This window comes from Ascaphus truei, chromosome 14 (genome assembly GCF_040206685.1).
Source record: "Ascaphus truei isolate aAscTru1 chromosome 14, aAscTru1.hap1, whole genome shotgun sequence".
NCBI lineage: Eukaryota > Metazoa > Chordata > Amphibia > Anura > Ascaphidae > Ascaphus > Ascaphus truei.
Window position 1 is genome coordinate 46659477 of NC_134496.1, and position 15454 is coordinate 46674930.

The 15454-nt window shown below is 39.3% G+C and overlaps 1 protein-coding gene across 3 annotated transcripts in view; it reads right to left on the reverse strand.

Moving 5' to 3' along the window:
• NAALADL2 (N-acetylated alpha-linked acidic dipeptidase like 2) overlaps positions 1-15454 on the reverse strand; it is a 418513-nt gene that overhangs the window by 12216 nt on the left and 390843 nt on the right. Inside the window, exon 14 of one of the 3 annotated variants that reach the window (XR_012788046.1) lies at positions 2836-3084. Coding sequence is in view for 2 of the 3 variants with exons in the window: in XM_075570757.1 (XP_075426872.1) it covers positions 2886-3084 (199 nt within the window). In the remaining variant the exon portion in view is untranslated. Of the gene's footprint in view, positions 1-2289; positions 3085-15454 lie in introns of those variants that run through there. The other 2 variants (XM_075570757.1, XM_075570756.1) reach the window with 2 other exon arrangements.

Sequence of the window (15454 nt, forward strand, 5' to 3'; positions counted from 1 at the left end):
CTTTTTTTCATCACTGCCCCTTACCTGAGGGCACTTACTCACACTCTGTATACTCCCATATACTCCAAGCACTTTTTTTCCTCCACCTTTCAGTCACACCTAACATCTCGCCTCTTAAAGGAAGCATTTCAATAGCCTGGATTCATGGTTACTGCCCCACATACACCGCAGTTACACTTACCAACTATCATAGTCACTTGTTACCAAATTCTGTGCTACTCCTTAGTTTTCTGTCTCCTAACATACTATTTAGATTGTAAGCTGTCTGGGGCAGGGCTTTCTTTTACTATTGTCTTATTTGTTGCTCTTGTTGTGTTATAGTTCCCTGGGATTTCTTCTTTTTAACGTTTGCAAGACAGTGTGTATCAATATTCACGCACATCTTTAGCACAAAGTATTAAAGTCTTGCTGAACAATAGTAAAGAGACAGAAAAGATTTGGTGAAATGGTTAGGAACATAATTGACAATCAAGAAAGCACGAAGCTTGCAATGGGCTTCCAAAATAAACGCATTCATGCTTAAGGGATTGATCTGAGATAATTGATCAACTTTCATCTAATTGGTTTGCACGAAGATATATTTTTTTTTAATAGAAACCCTTCTTTCTTAATAAGAAAAAAAGAAACAAAAGACAGAGAATCTAAAATCTAAATGCATGATGGTATACATTCCTCGTTTTCCTAATGCTGACCATGACATAGACTTTCAAGAAATTAGAGTTACAGTTGTAATGGTGCTGTGAAAATAATTAGACTGAAAAAGAAAATCCTGTTAGGTGTAATAAAATAGCTAAAATAGGAATGTTATCTTTTTAAACATATGGCTGAATCCCACGCAATCTGTTTGTGTGCAGCAGAGATATGAAAAGCATTGCAAAACAATTTGTTGCACTGCCCACCGCATATCAGGGCTAACCACGATTAATTAATAATATTCTAATGTAATATAATGTTGATAAAATTAGCCTAAAACGGATTTCTTTTTTAAATTCACTGCCTTTGAATGCATTGCCATTAAAGATTATATTAAGGAGTAGGATTTAAGGTCATCAAGCATCACACAGAATCAAAACATGTACAATGGTTTAATTGTGGTGGAATGTGTTATCATTGCAATGAAAGAAGTTTGAAAATAACATCAGATTCTTATTTCCATGTAGCTTCTGCAGTACTTAAATAACACTTGTGTTATCTCTTCACTCATTGTTTTCAATAGCACTACTGTTAAATAATGCGTTAGCACAACACATCGCATTAATGGGTGCACTGACGCTTGCTATATCTGTACCTCTATGAATTTGCATGTTGTTCTTACTGCTGATTGTATACCTACTAGAAATACATGACAATACTATGCCATTGTGAGCATGGTGTACACATTGTTTCTATTAAAGTACAATCTACAAACCTGCATCACTCTACTCTTTCCTAAATCTGTCACAGCATCTCCCCTGCGGAAATCCCTCTCCTGGCTTCCTATAAAATCCCACATCTCGCACTCAATTCTCTTCCTCACTTTTAAAGCTTTACACTCTTCTGCCCCTCCTTACATCTCAGCCCTAATTTCTTGCTATACACCATCCCGACTCTTGCGTTCTGCTCAAGGATGTCTTCTGTCTACCCCCTTTGTATCTAAAGCCCTCTCCCAACTTAAACCTTTCTCACTGACTGCCCCAAAGCTCTAGCATGCCCTTCCCCTCAATACCCGACTAGCACCCTCTCTATCCACCTTTAAGAGCCACCTTAAAACACACCTGCTTAACGAAGCATATGAGTAGCTCCGTGGCTAATACTATACACCTCATACATAAACCTTGACCCCTTGCAGACACACTTACCAGAACGCCCTCCTACGGTCTCTGTATGTTCCTCCTACTAACCAATTAGATTGTAAGCTCTTCGGAGCAGGCACTCCTTTTCTTAAATGTTACTTTTATGTCTTCTCTTTATCTGTTATTTGTATTATTTGTTATTTATATAATTATCACGTGTATTACTGCTGTGAAGCGCTATGTACATTAATGGCGCTATATAAATACATACATTTTAGGACAATGCATTGGCAGGATACAGGGTACAGCAAAACTCTGATTTCAAAAGGTACAGATAATTAGGTTTGCTGAAATATGAATTTCTATGCACACCACTTAAAGTCTACACAATACACTTTGTGGTCATAAAATCCATTAGTGAAAATTGCATTTATGTGTGCTAATATTGAATTCCACAGTATTTTTTGAGCATATTACAAAAATGTCCTTGAATGCAGTATACATTACATTGATACACAATTCCAGAATTGTCTGTATGACATGTTACCACTTTATAACAAGCACACCCATAATACAAAACATTAAACATTTTTATCTAACATTTTTCTAAAATGGCCCTTAATTTTCTGGGCATGGACTCGGGTCAGAAACTTGAGTAATATTGTACTGTAAGAGCTTTTTATGGTATATTTTGCTCACTACATCAGGTAACTCAGGAGACCAATGACTTGGATACCAACAGAAAGTACATTTTTCTCACTCTCGAAGACTGACTTTCAGATCATAACACCTACACAATTGGTTCTCAGGTCATCACTTGGTGAGGGAACAAGAACAACGCTATTGGCTTTTTTTTTTTTTAATGAAAACTGGACCTTACTTCTCAATCATACTGCATGAAATAATACCATGTCTAAGCACTAGTAAAAAAAAGACTGACATTCCATGTGTATTATATTAGGTTTACTTCCATTACACATAGAAACAGACAACATGAGAAATACACTTGTAATAGTTCTCTGTACATAATAAAAAAAAATATATATAAAAAACATTATCTAACCTTTCTAATATCTTTGTTGGACAATATCTTTGTTACCAATAGATATTATTTCAGTCTTTTCTGTCTAAGCCATTCTCGAAAACCTGTAGACTTTCTTTGAAGTATTGCTGAGCTGAACTAATACAGTTCAGCACCTCTTGCAATGCTGATAGAAGTGTTTCATTTGACTTATACATCTTGCAATGCTCCTGTGCTTCTTGAAGTACCGAAAATCGGGTCGTCCTTTCATCCATACGGTATAAAAGGTTTCTAAATGAATTTTTAAAAAAGGGAAAAATTGTAAATGTGAGAAAATATAGACTTACCATGTGCTACATACAGTTTGGTATGTGATGCTTTACAGAATAAACTCTCTAGCAAATTCCTGAGCTCACTTAGTACCTGTACAAGTAACTTTGGGGGATTTACTGCAACAAGAATTCCATTAAAAACATTATTACAAATATAATTTTTTTTTTTTTTTAATTACAAAAAGTGTATGTATGAACATGGATGTTGATGGTTATTGGTAAGAATATGTTTCTCTTTTGAACGCACAAAACACATTTTTCTATTTTGTATAGGAGCTTATTCTGCCCGGTGTTTATAAAAGTATTTTACTGCACTTAATGTCTGGTCCCATTGTGAAATAAAAATTGCTCTCAGAAATTAAATATATATACTGTAGGTGCAGGGCTTATGGTTATTTAAAAAAAAATGTAAGCATAGATTTAGAGAGTTGCCATAACACATTTAAATAATAAGACTTAGCACAATTTATTTTTCATGAGGAAATGCTGTGATCTTATTTGATTACTTCAATGTACGCTTGCTGTCTTGTTTAATCCTTGTTGCAATATTCCATTGTGGACTGGTTTCCCCATTAATGTCATATCAAATGAATGCATTTCTGCACCACTAATAGAAGGTATAGGTATTCAGAGGAAGATGGAATAAGTATAATAAGATAGTGTGCTGAATGGAATAAAGGATATTGAAAACTTGTTTTTCTATGCTCATCCTTTGTCATTACTCACAATTTTGTTTAATTTACTTCATTGTATCACCAATTCAACAGACCTGGTGCCTTCCAGAATAAAATGTCTTGTTGGACAGGTTTCTGCAACTTGAGCATATTTACTGGTCAGAATTAACATTTTCAGCTTCCTTATACAACCATGGCACTATGCAATGGTTAAATCCCCTTTCTTCTTCCAAGATTCAGAAATCGCAGCACCCGTGTCACTTCCAGACATATGGTATTCACATCAACATGACATGCGTTCTAGATGGCGATTTTCTCCTTCTCTGATGACACTGACTAACCTTGTTCTTGACCATACACAAAATATCACATATGTAAGCATATTGTTTTCTAATTACGTTTCCTCACAAGGACTTACGATCGTTTGTCTACCTAACATGTTTTATGAATAACTTCTTACATATTAGGAATTCATGAACACAAACAATAAAAGCGCAAACACAACTCACAATTTATGATAATTAAACTAAAACAAGTGATTCACTCCTCAGTGCTGCTCCTTAGAACTGTCTCTAAAACCGTGTGGTCAAAATGTGAACAGCACAAAAAAAGTGTAAATGAGTGAAGCGATAATAATATTGCAAAATGCAACAGTGAATAAAGTGCTCCAAAAGAAATGAGGGACTCGCAGCAGTTCTAATATAAATACTTCCAATGTGAGATGGGCATGGATGCTGGAAAAACGACATGCTGCATATCTCCTCACAAATAAAACCCAAACAGAACATGGCATAACATGGTTTACTGAAAGGGTTAATGTACAACGGGGGGGGGAGGGGGGAGGGGAGGAGGAAATGAACTCTCACTTTCCCAGGTACAAGAGCACAGTGAGTGTATTAAGAGTGCCCTTTACCCACTCTGACAGTCTGGAATACACAACCAATCTTGGATCCCCTGGCGTTCTTGCTCTGCTCCTTCTCACCGGTGGGATGGCTTCTGCATCACGTGCATCCGCATCATCAGTAAGGAGTCCCGGATTGAGACTTACACTTGGCGGTACGGTGTCCTCAAATGGTCAAATACCAACGTTTCGCCTATCCAATACAGACGGGTTTCACAGGAGTTCTGAAGAAGCCGGCTGTATTGGATAGGCGAAACGTATTGGGATTTGACTCAATACGGGATTCCTCACTGATGACGTGGATGCGTATGATGCAGATTTGCGCTTTTTTTTTGTACTCTTCATATAAGGAATTCAACCTTCTACTCCAAATAGCTATCTTTCAGAAACCTAACTTTCAGAGAGTTTACTTAGCAACAGCTGTCATATAATCTTTTCAGACATACTCTTTTGTTAGGAGGGTTGGAGGGGGGAGGAAGATTAGAATAGAAATTCATACAGCCAGTCATTCTTAAACATTCTTTATTTTTATAGTTCAGAAAACACATTTTATGCCATGGTTTTCCATGATGTTCTTTTTCTTCTACTGTAAATGTGCAGTATTTCTCTTATCTGTCATTTTTAATGCATCTTTGTAAATTGTCTTGCTCTATAAATGTTTAGTTAAAATCCAAAGTGTCGGCAAAGTAAATTCTGTATTGTTGTGTATTGTAATTGGATAGTTTTCCATTGTTTAGCATATGAAATAACTTCTTGTATACATTTGGACCCTAAATAGCCTAGAACAGAAAGTCTACCATCAAATGCACCATGATTGTTACTAGAGATAGGTGAATCTGCCCAAATCTGTTTCCCGGATTTTCTCGCATTTTCCCCCCAAAATCTGTCTTGGTTGGTTGTAATCCGCATGGATTCATCAGAAACTGCCATTGGATACAATCCACTGATGGATTTGTCGAAACCAATCCGCGGATTCGGCAATCTGTTGGCGGATTCTTAAGAATCTGCCACCGGATCGCTGAATCCGCAAATTGGATTCTACAAATCCGTTTGCCGGGTTGCGGAATCCGCGGCGTGTATTGGTAATAATAATTAAAAATCCGCAAAACGCGATTCGCCCTTTTTGAGATTGATCCGCTGAAATTCGTGGACCAAAGGAACCGGCCGATCCACTGAGGATCCAAATTCACCCAAAAATTTGCCCACCTCTAATTGTTACTAGTATTACAATAGAAAATATGTTTTAATTTATGTTTTCGCTATTTCAAAAATAAACGGACCATATGACATTATTTGAGTCAGTCATTATTTCTTGCCCCTCATTTAGGGTGAAATTACTCTGGCATGAATACAATATTGTGATTATGCGTGTGGGTAATGTGCTGAATACACGACCTCTGAATATATCTCCCCATAAACTCCCAAGAATACATTAATCAGGAATTATAACACCACATTCTGTGCAGGCTAGAAAAATACATGTAGTAAATATGTGATCAAAATCCTCATTAGAATTAATTGAAATAACTAGTATGACCTTGTCAACTATAATTATTCAAGAAGTTGTAAATATATGAAGCAGATCTATATGGAAGGTAGATTTGTTTTAAAATGCAGAAGATAAATCAGCTGTTTTAAAGTGTAGTTATATGCAAAAGGCAAAGATGGAAAACTAAAATATATATACTGTGTGTGTGTGTGTGTGTATGTATATATGTATGTATGTATATATATATATATATTGATTAAAATAGAAAAAAAGGAAGAGAAAGCACACCATACAGTATATACAAAATAATAGCTCACAATTGGCAAGTGTATGAGTCATAAATAGTATATAAAAAAGATACTTTACCAAAATCAAAAGGCCAGGGAATGAGACAGCCCTACTGGTAGATCAAAAAAAATGGGTATTTAATTTATACCCATAGGTATCCAATGTTTCTGTGCCCCTTCAACAGAGAGATTCATATACCTGTACAGTTGAGTCTCCTTCCCCGGTCTTTTGATTTTGGTGAAGTATCTTTCTTATATACTATTTGTAATGCCTGCACTTGCCAATTGTGAGCTATTGTTTTGTATATATGATGTGCTTTCACTTCCTCTTTTTCTATTATATATATATATATATATGAAATAAAAGAATCAAGGTGTTGCAATAGCCCAGTCAAAGTCCAGACCTCAACCCGATTGAAATGCTGTGGCAGGACCTTATGAGAGCTGTGCATAAACAAATGCCCACGAACCTCAATGAACTGAAGCAACGTTGTAAAGAAGAATGGGCCAAAATTCCTCCACAACGATGTGAGACTGATAAAGTCATACAGAAAACGATTACTTCAAGTTATTGCTGCTAAAGGTGGTTCTACAAGCTATTGAATCATAAGGTGTACTTAGTTTTTCACACATGGCTTCTCCATTTTGGCTTAATTTTTGTTAAATAAATCATGACACAGTGTAATATGTCATGTGTTGTTGTTCCTATGAGGTTGTATTTACCTCATTTTTAGACCTTCTAAGGAACAGATGATTGTTATTATGTCCTGATATGTAAAACCATAAAATTCAAAGAGGGTGTACTTTTTTTCCCACACAACTGCACATTTACCACTATTACTGCACAAATGATAATTTACTTAATAACACTTGCACCATCACTGTTTTCATTTTTTACTTCACTGATCACACCTCTGTATTAATCATTCACAGCATATTATCACTTATTTGTATTTGTGGGAGCGCCACCTTAAGTCACTTATTTGTTTGCATAATCTAATTCCTGCCAGTTTCCTAGTCTGTCGGCAATGAGACGAGGGGTTTATGGCAATGTTACATTTTCATATTGGCGCAGGTCGGCGTATTAATATATGCGCGGGTTGCGTTACTTTTCTTGAAGGTTTTCTGCGTTGTTTTCTCTGTCACCTTCGAGGTGGCACAATCAGGGATTTTGGTGCACAATTTAAATGCAGCAGGGCAGCTTGTTACAACAGCAGAAATGCTCTTAATAAATATGTTGCCATTCAGACCCCAAAAAATACTATTTTTGTAGATGCAAGTATTTTTAATGCAGACTCGCAAGTTTATACACAGATAATTATATATTACATTTTATATGCTCTGTATTCTTATAACAACCTAGATGTGTCAAGTGCTTAGTGGACCAAATCCACATATCAACCCACATATGTGTTCCATCATTTAGACTCCTTAAGTAATAACCTTGGCCTAGAAGCCACTAACTGTTGAGCTGTCAAAACCTGTATGAGTGTATTTCTACAGGACCAAGGATAGCTGTCAGAAACTGGCTTACTTAGCACCTGCAGTAATATGTGTAGCTGTCTACTCATCGATTGTACACTGTCTCAGGATTAGCTAGTGGGTATGACACTCGCCATAAAAACCTGTCTACTGCTGAAGGCAGCCAGGCAGTTAAACAGTATTCCCTTGTTATTTACCTGCCCTCTACATGCATGAGCACTGCACTTTGTTCATACTTGCTCCTCTGGGACTTTAGCAGTAGCCTGTGAAATGCTGTGTAATAGGATTTTGACTCTCAGCCTACAATATATTCTTTGTATATTACATTTGATATTCAGTGCAAATAAGTAACCTTTTAAAAATCTGTTTTGAATATGGATTACTAACATTATATATATATATATATATATATATATATATATATATATATATATATATATATACATGTAGAGGTATCAGTACCGTGTTAGCCGAGCTTCAATAATCAAAAAATAAATAGATGATACCGTTCTGTGGCACATTTCCGTTCTCACATTTCCACACCCACCCACACCATTTATATCCCTCTCACTCCACACACACCTTGTGTAGAGCACTGTTTATACTGTGGGCTCTCCATTCATTTTTATTCACACTGATACACATACACAATCTTTCTTCACTTGCTTTCAGTTACCCTTTGACACCTCTAGCCATAAAACACATCCACACCGGGGGAAGGAGAAGCACAGATAACATTCCAAGAGACACTGTTTTTAAGTTATCCTTGCTTCATTCATTGTAACATCGCCGGAAGAAGAGATCAGTGTATCTCGAAAGCTCGCACAAATAAAAGCATTTCGTTAGCCACAGAACGGTATCATCTATTTATTTTTTGATTATATATATATATATATATATATATATATATATATATATATATATATATATATATGAGCTTGAGACAAAAGGTGGCACTGAGTGCTCATTTGCATGTCATTTCCCAGAATCCCTTGCTGCAGTGGAAGCGCTGTATGCTGGGTGACAATGGGGAAAGACAGGGTTGCAGACCTGTCTAAGACATGCAAATGAACATACAGTAATATTTACAGTTGCTATATATATATATATATATATATATATATATATACATATATATATATATATATATATATATATATATATATTCTGCACAGGGTACATGAAGTTAGTCAATATAAAGTTATTGCCATATAACATAATTTATCACAAATTGCAAAACAAAATTGCCATTGTGTGTGGGATCATTGGCAATAGAAATAATTCTTCCAGTGATTTTGCAGTAAAAGTGTTACGTTACAAGCATAATATCACTTATGCACATAAGGCTGCGCTTATAGTGCCGGCGACGCGACGGATGGCGTCACCCATCACAAAAGATGTATTTCAGGTTTGAGAGACGTCGCTGGCGACAAGGCCAGTGACGTCACCAAAGGGCAGGGCAGAGTGCAGTAGGCGCTCTGTGATTGGTTTAGAGGCAGTCACATGGCGACTGTCTCTCCAAAAATCAAATATCAGTGACTACCAGATTTTTGGTAGCACTATCACTCCCTCGCACCGTCACCGTCGCCAGCACTATAAGGCAGCCTTAGCCATAACTGTACAAAGTTAATAAGTCAATAGCTTTGATAGCCCTTACACTGCCCATATTTTGAAGGGATATAGCAGAACTAAATTTGACTATTGCCATTGTAACCTGTAGATGTCAAGACATCATACAATTCAGAATACAATTTGGTAAATGGTTTTGCATCGTTCTGCGTTGAGTTACACACTTACAGTAGTTGGTTAATTCACAAGCTAAAAAGTCATAATTAGACATTTCAAAATCATTGGTATGTGATCTACTGTAGCAAGTAAAAACAGAGTCTTCTGTGAGATGAATTTAAGGGGGTCTCCACGGGACCAAATTAAAAGGCTTTTTTTTTTCTTCAGGAAAGTGCAGAGGGATACCAAGTCTTTTCTAATTAAAATCAAAATGTGCAGTGTTTTACCAATACTTATTTATTTAGGGTATGTGGTATTTTCTCCAGCAAATTAAAAATATATTTAAAAAGGCAATGATCAATTTCATTATATTTCATTTTATGGTCCAAAATACGACAACATGTGTACATATGTGACATACTGTACTGAGTGCCATTACCCAGAATCCCTGGGGATAATGGCTAAATGCAGGGTTGCAGACCTGTCTAAGACATGTGACTGTGCTCACACGTGGTATTTGTATGTGCTGCGCATATTCTTTGACATCTGTAAAATGTTTGGCTATACAAAGTTTACAATTCATGCAACGACTAAGGAGTTAATTCTGTCTAATCCGTAAGCAGCCATTCGGGATATTTTCAGCTCCAAATCCCCAACTGAAGTCAATAAAGATGTAGCATTTACCTCTAACGGTGATAATGTGAGGGTTTTTATAATTCGTTTTTATCTCAGTTTTCTATTTTTGTTTCAATATTCCACTTCTAAAAAACAGTGAAAATGTATTTCTTGCATGTTGTTCAGGATACATATACCCCATCATTTGCTCTCCAATTGTGTTTGCTTACATGGTAGGGGGTTGTCAAGGCTTCCCCAAAAGGACAAATTTGAAGGATATCCCAGCTTCAGCACAAGTGGCTCAATCAGTGGCTCAGTCTCCGACTGAGCCACTGATTGAGCCACTTGTGCTGAAGCTGGGATATCCTTAAATCCTAACCTGTCAGGGGGTCTTGAGGACTGGAGTTGAGAACTCCTGTGTTAGAGGGTGTAAACATGAGTATATAAATATTTTTTTATTCTATTTATTTTTCTACTAGAAAGTAAATACAGTATGCCCAAATCCATCTTGCTGATATTTTAGTGTGTGCCTACAGGAAGCCTGTGGCTATTACCTTGTCAGCTGGAAAATAAATGGGCTCCGTGCAAGGAACCAGTGGGCACATCATGTTGGTGGATACCAAGAGACAAGTAGAGGATGATAGAAACAGTTAATAGGGTCACCCGCTGCCAAACCTTTTTTTTTTCATTATAGAATGTTTGACATTTGATTCCATTTTTGTTCCCATTTTATGCTTCCTCGGCAGCATCGCTCATCACAACATAAATGTGAGAAGGAAATAATTTAATATGAAAGCAACTTGGAATATGTACAGTAACATATTGCAGGCGTTGTGCAACTTAAGTATGTGTTACAGAGCAAAGTATAAGACATGAAAACCTTTACAAGGCTGTTTGCCATGTGCTGTACCACAGCCCCGTTTTCACCTTCAAAAGCAGCAATCTGCAATATTCAACATAATACAAGAAATGGATCCATTGTAGTGTCCTCTATCTGCTTTCTCTGGAAATATCACTACCTTTATATTCATTCTGCCTCACAGGAAAGGTAAAGTGTCTCCCACTCATACATACGAAGTGAACAGACGTATTAGATACAGTAGCTTCTTTAAAGATCACAGTGTATAAAATGCAGATATAAAGAAAGATGCAAATGAGCCCATTTCAGTTATATACAGCATCACTTCAGAGAGGCAGCAATGCTTAAGGCTAAGGCCCCGCTCCCAGAGTCAGCGCAACCGCGCTGCTGACAGGCGGTGCGCTGAGATACACAGACCGCGATCTGCGGTCTGTAGGGAGCGGGAGCGGGAGGTGGGCGGGAGGTGGGAGGTTTGACAGGGAGGCGTGGCTTGAGCGGAGGGACCCGCTACTCTCCCCCCCCTCCCTCCACGGGCTGCAGGAGGGACCCGCTACTCTTCCCCCCCCCCCTCCCTCCACGGACTCGGGCTCTCTACATACACACATACACACACACACAGGCAGGCACTCACGCACTCATACACACACGCGCGCACACACATGCAGGCACACACACACACACAGACAGGCATGCACGCACTCATACACACACACACACAGACAGGCACGCACGCACTCATACACACACACACAGACAGAGGCAGCTACGCACGCACGCACTCAGGCACACACACAGACAGGCACTCAGGCACACACATACACACACACACAGGCACTCAGGCACACACATATACAGACAGGCATTCACCTGCTTTCACTCCACACTCCTCCCCGCTCCCCGAAGCCCCTCCTCTTCCCGCAGCCTCCCCTCCCCATTGGCTCACAGCCACACCACGTGACGCGTCGAAGCTAGAAAACACCATTCTCTGGTGTGTCCAGCGGCTGACGCGCCACAGCGTGTAGTCAGCTGTGCAGCCAGTGGGGACCGGGACCGGCTCGCTAGGATTCCCCTGCTGGTGGGGAACTCGCTACATTGCCGCCCGCGCCAACGAGCGCAGCGGGACCGAGGCCTTAGGCTGCGCTTATAGTGCCCGGAGACGCGACGTCGTGCCAAAACAAATACATAGAATCTGTCGCATGCGCTTATAGTAAGCGCGACGGAACACCAAAATATTTGGAAGCCATTGCAATTTGATTTTGGGAGAGACAGTCGCACATGTGACTGTCTCTACACCAATCACAGAGCGCCTACTGCACTCTGCCCGCCCCCTTCGTGACATCACTGGCCTTGTCGCTCCAAACTAAAGTGCAACTTTTGCCAGTGGCGACGGGTGACGTCATCGGTCGCGCCGCCGGCCCTATAAACGTGGCCTTAGTCTACTGCAGGGGAGGCCAACACCAGTCCTCAAGGGCCACAAACTGGTTTTGGTTTTCAGGATATCCCTGCTTCAGCACAGGTGGCTCAATGATTGAGTTAGTAGAAGATGTGACCATGGTTAACTACAGTATGTAGACGTGAACGACTGAGCCACCTGGCCGGTTGGTGACCCTTGAGGACTAGAGTTGCCCACGCCTGGTGCACTGTATGAATAGAGATGGGCGAATTTCTCAACATTTGAGTGTAAATTCTTCGCAGAGGGAGACGGGTGGGCGGGGGGAGAGGGGAGAGCGTATAGAGAGGTTGAGAGAGATATTTTAGTACAGTCCCAAGTGCTACAGTATATAAATATATATCCCTTGAAACCTCATACGCTAACAGGATATGCAAAGTATATTGCAATGAATAGAATGTATAAACTTTTGTCATCCAATGTGCGATGTCGGCCGGCGGTATTGTACACCCACACAGGGGCGCGTATTTCCCTTTTTAGACCTAAGCTGTGAATATCTGCGGCTGCGAAGAAACGCCATATTCACTGCGTATTAGTCACCCATTTCCATGGGGCTTATTCTGTAAGGTGTGATAAGCGCGGATGACGTGCTATTGCATAAAAATTCCCTCTGACTTCAATGGGGCTTTTCATGCGATAGCACGTCACCTGCGCTTACCACACCTTACAGAATAAGCCCATATGTATGAAACAATGTCACTGGAAGCACACATCCATCAAGCCATTTGCCGTCTGCATTCCTTTGGACTTCTCTGCTGCACTTGGCTGTTGTAACCGTGGAAATAAAATGCATAGGAGATACCGGCACTACATAACGGGGCCTGTATCTCGGGAAGCAGGGGGTCCCCACACCTGAAATCAATACGGTTGTGCTCCGGAGACCCCCTGCTCATCTACACTGGTATTACATTTTATATTAAAAAATGTTGATCCCTGGCGAGATTTGCGCAGGGAGAGGCGGCTCTCTCTGTGCAGCTCTCTGTGCATCTTAAAGGAACGCCGGGTAAGGCCTTTTCAGAGAGGCGATCATCACGCCGCTGGCTACTCGCCCGGTTTGGGGATTTTGCTATCACAGGAAATTGAGGCTTTCTGAAGCCGTGATAGCAACGCTCAAAAAACAGGTGAAATAAATGGCCCGGCGATTTTTTTTATGACCGCTTATAGCTTGTGCCCCTTAGTCTTTATTGGGTCAGAGCACCATATCCTCTTGGACTCTACCTTTTGAATGAAAAGTAGAGTCATACTACCCATTCTACCCATATGAAACCCCTTAAACAGGTCACTGGAATTAGTTAAATTTAGCCCAAGGAGGAATTGCCCCTTTTAATATGGCTGCTTTCCATCAGCTCTCCTCATATCTTTTAATTCACTATGCAAGTCCATTTTTTCTTATTTTTCAATTTATTCTACAATATTTTTCTACAGATATCACCAGCACGGGTACTCCCGTGTATTCTAGCACTGGCAAATGGCATATTCAAATGAATGCCTGTTCTGTAAGGATGAAATCTATATCTGTAAAGGGCAGATATGAAAAATCTGCTAACATCATTGTATCTACACCGGCAGAAAAGTTCACACATGTTACCAAATTTAAATGCAAGATTTATCTATGAAACTTGTTCTACTGAAAACAGCAAATCTCAAACACGCTTTATAAGCGATCATAATGCAATACTGTCAGTTAGATGGCATTGCAGTTATTTTTAACCAGTGTAATATTTTTAATAGCCAACATTTGTATGCAAAGGAATTAGCAATGTTAGATCCAGTCGCAAAGTGACATTATCTGTGCGCGAGACATCACATGTTAAGAAAACGTTTATAACGCTGCATGGTACGTTGCGCTGCACATAGAATTTATGCAGGCGCAAGTTGGTATTTTGTAATATTTATACCCTACATTTTGGTGCCTAGTGATAAGGTGAACCTGATGGTGGTTATATGCCTTTCTCAAGGTCATAAGATTCTGTCACTGGAATTTAAACGGTGTTCACCTACTTTTAAGGCTGTAACATTGACTCCGTACACCTGGTCCTACTTTATTGTTGCTTTCTCTGGGGTCCAAACTCGCTAAACACCAACATTGATGTAATGCTAATCTGTACTCACTCAAGAAAGTAATGGAATGTTAACGTCGTATTAAAAGTCTAGCATTATAAAGACCAGATGTTAGGGGAAATGGTATGCAAATGATAGGGAAGTGAGCGGCTAGCATCAGAATACCCTACTCACACGGCTCTATTAATGTTAACGCCAGAAGATAACGTTACAAAAGCCCAATTTCAGTGTGCCGCCAGCTTGTGGTTTCACTTCATTCTTATTGTAATTTTACTGCATTATTTCCATCTTATCTACTCTCCTCCAAAAACCCAGTTTCATGGTTGGGCTGGGAGCAACGCCAAGACTTAAATAACATCACGTTGTTAGAAGATAATGGAGTGCTATCCTGATATAACAACAGGTTAACCCAGTGCTAATGAGCTCTTGTCCGGACGTTATTTTTGCATATCATTTTTTTGTACGCCATAAAACTCGGGGCAAATAATGTCCATTACGGATTTAGGTAATGTCACCATATTTGCCCCTGATTTTGTGGCGTTTAGTTAGTCTGGACCTGTGTACTCCATTTGTATTCAGCATAAGAAATCGAGTAATAATAGTAATTACTGCGAGATAACCCTTGGTTTACTTACAATACTGCACACAAAATGACAATTGTGTGAATGGACATCCCTTTCCAAGTACTATTACCATTGCTTTCTAAATACTTCACTGTAACAGGGAAAGCCTGTTTACAACAGCTAGAGCTGTTGGGTGTCGGACAGGTAGTGGTTAATCCCTGCC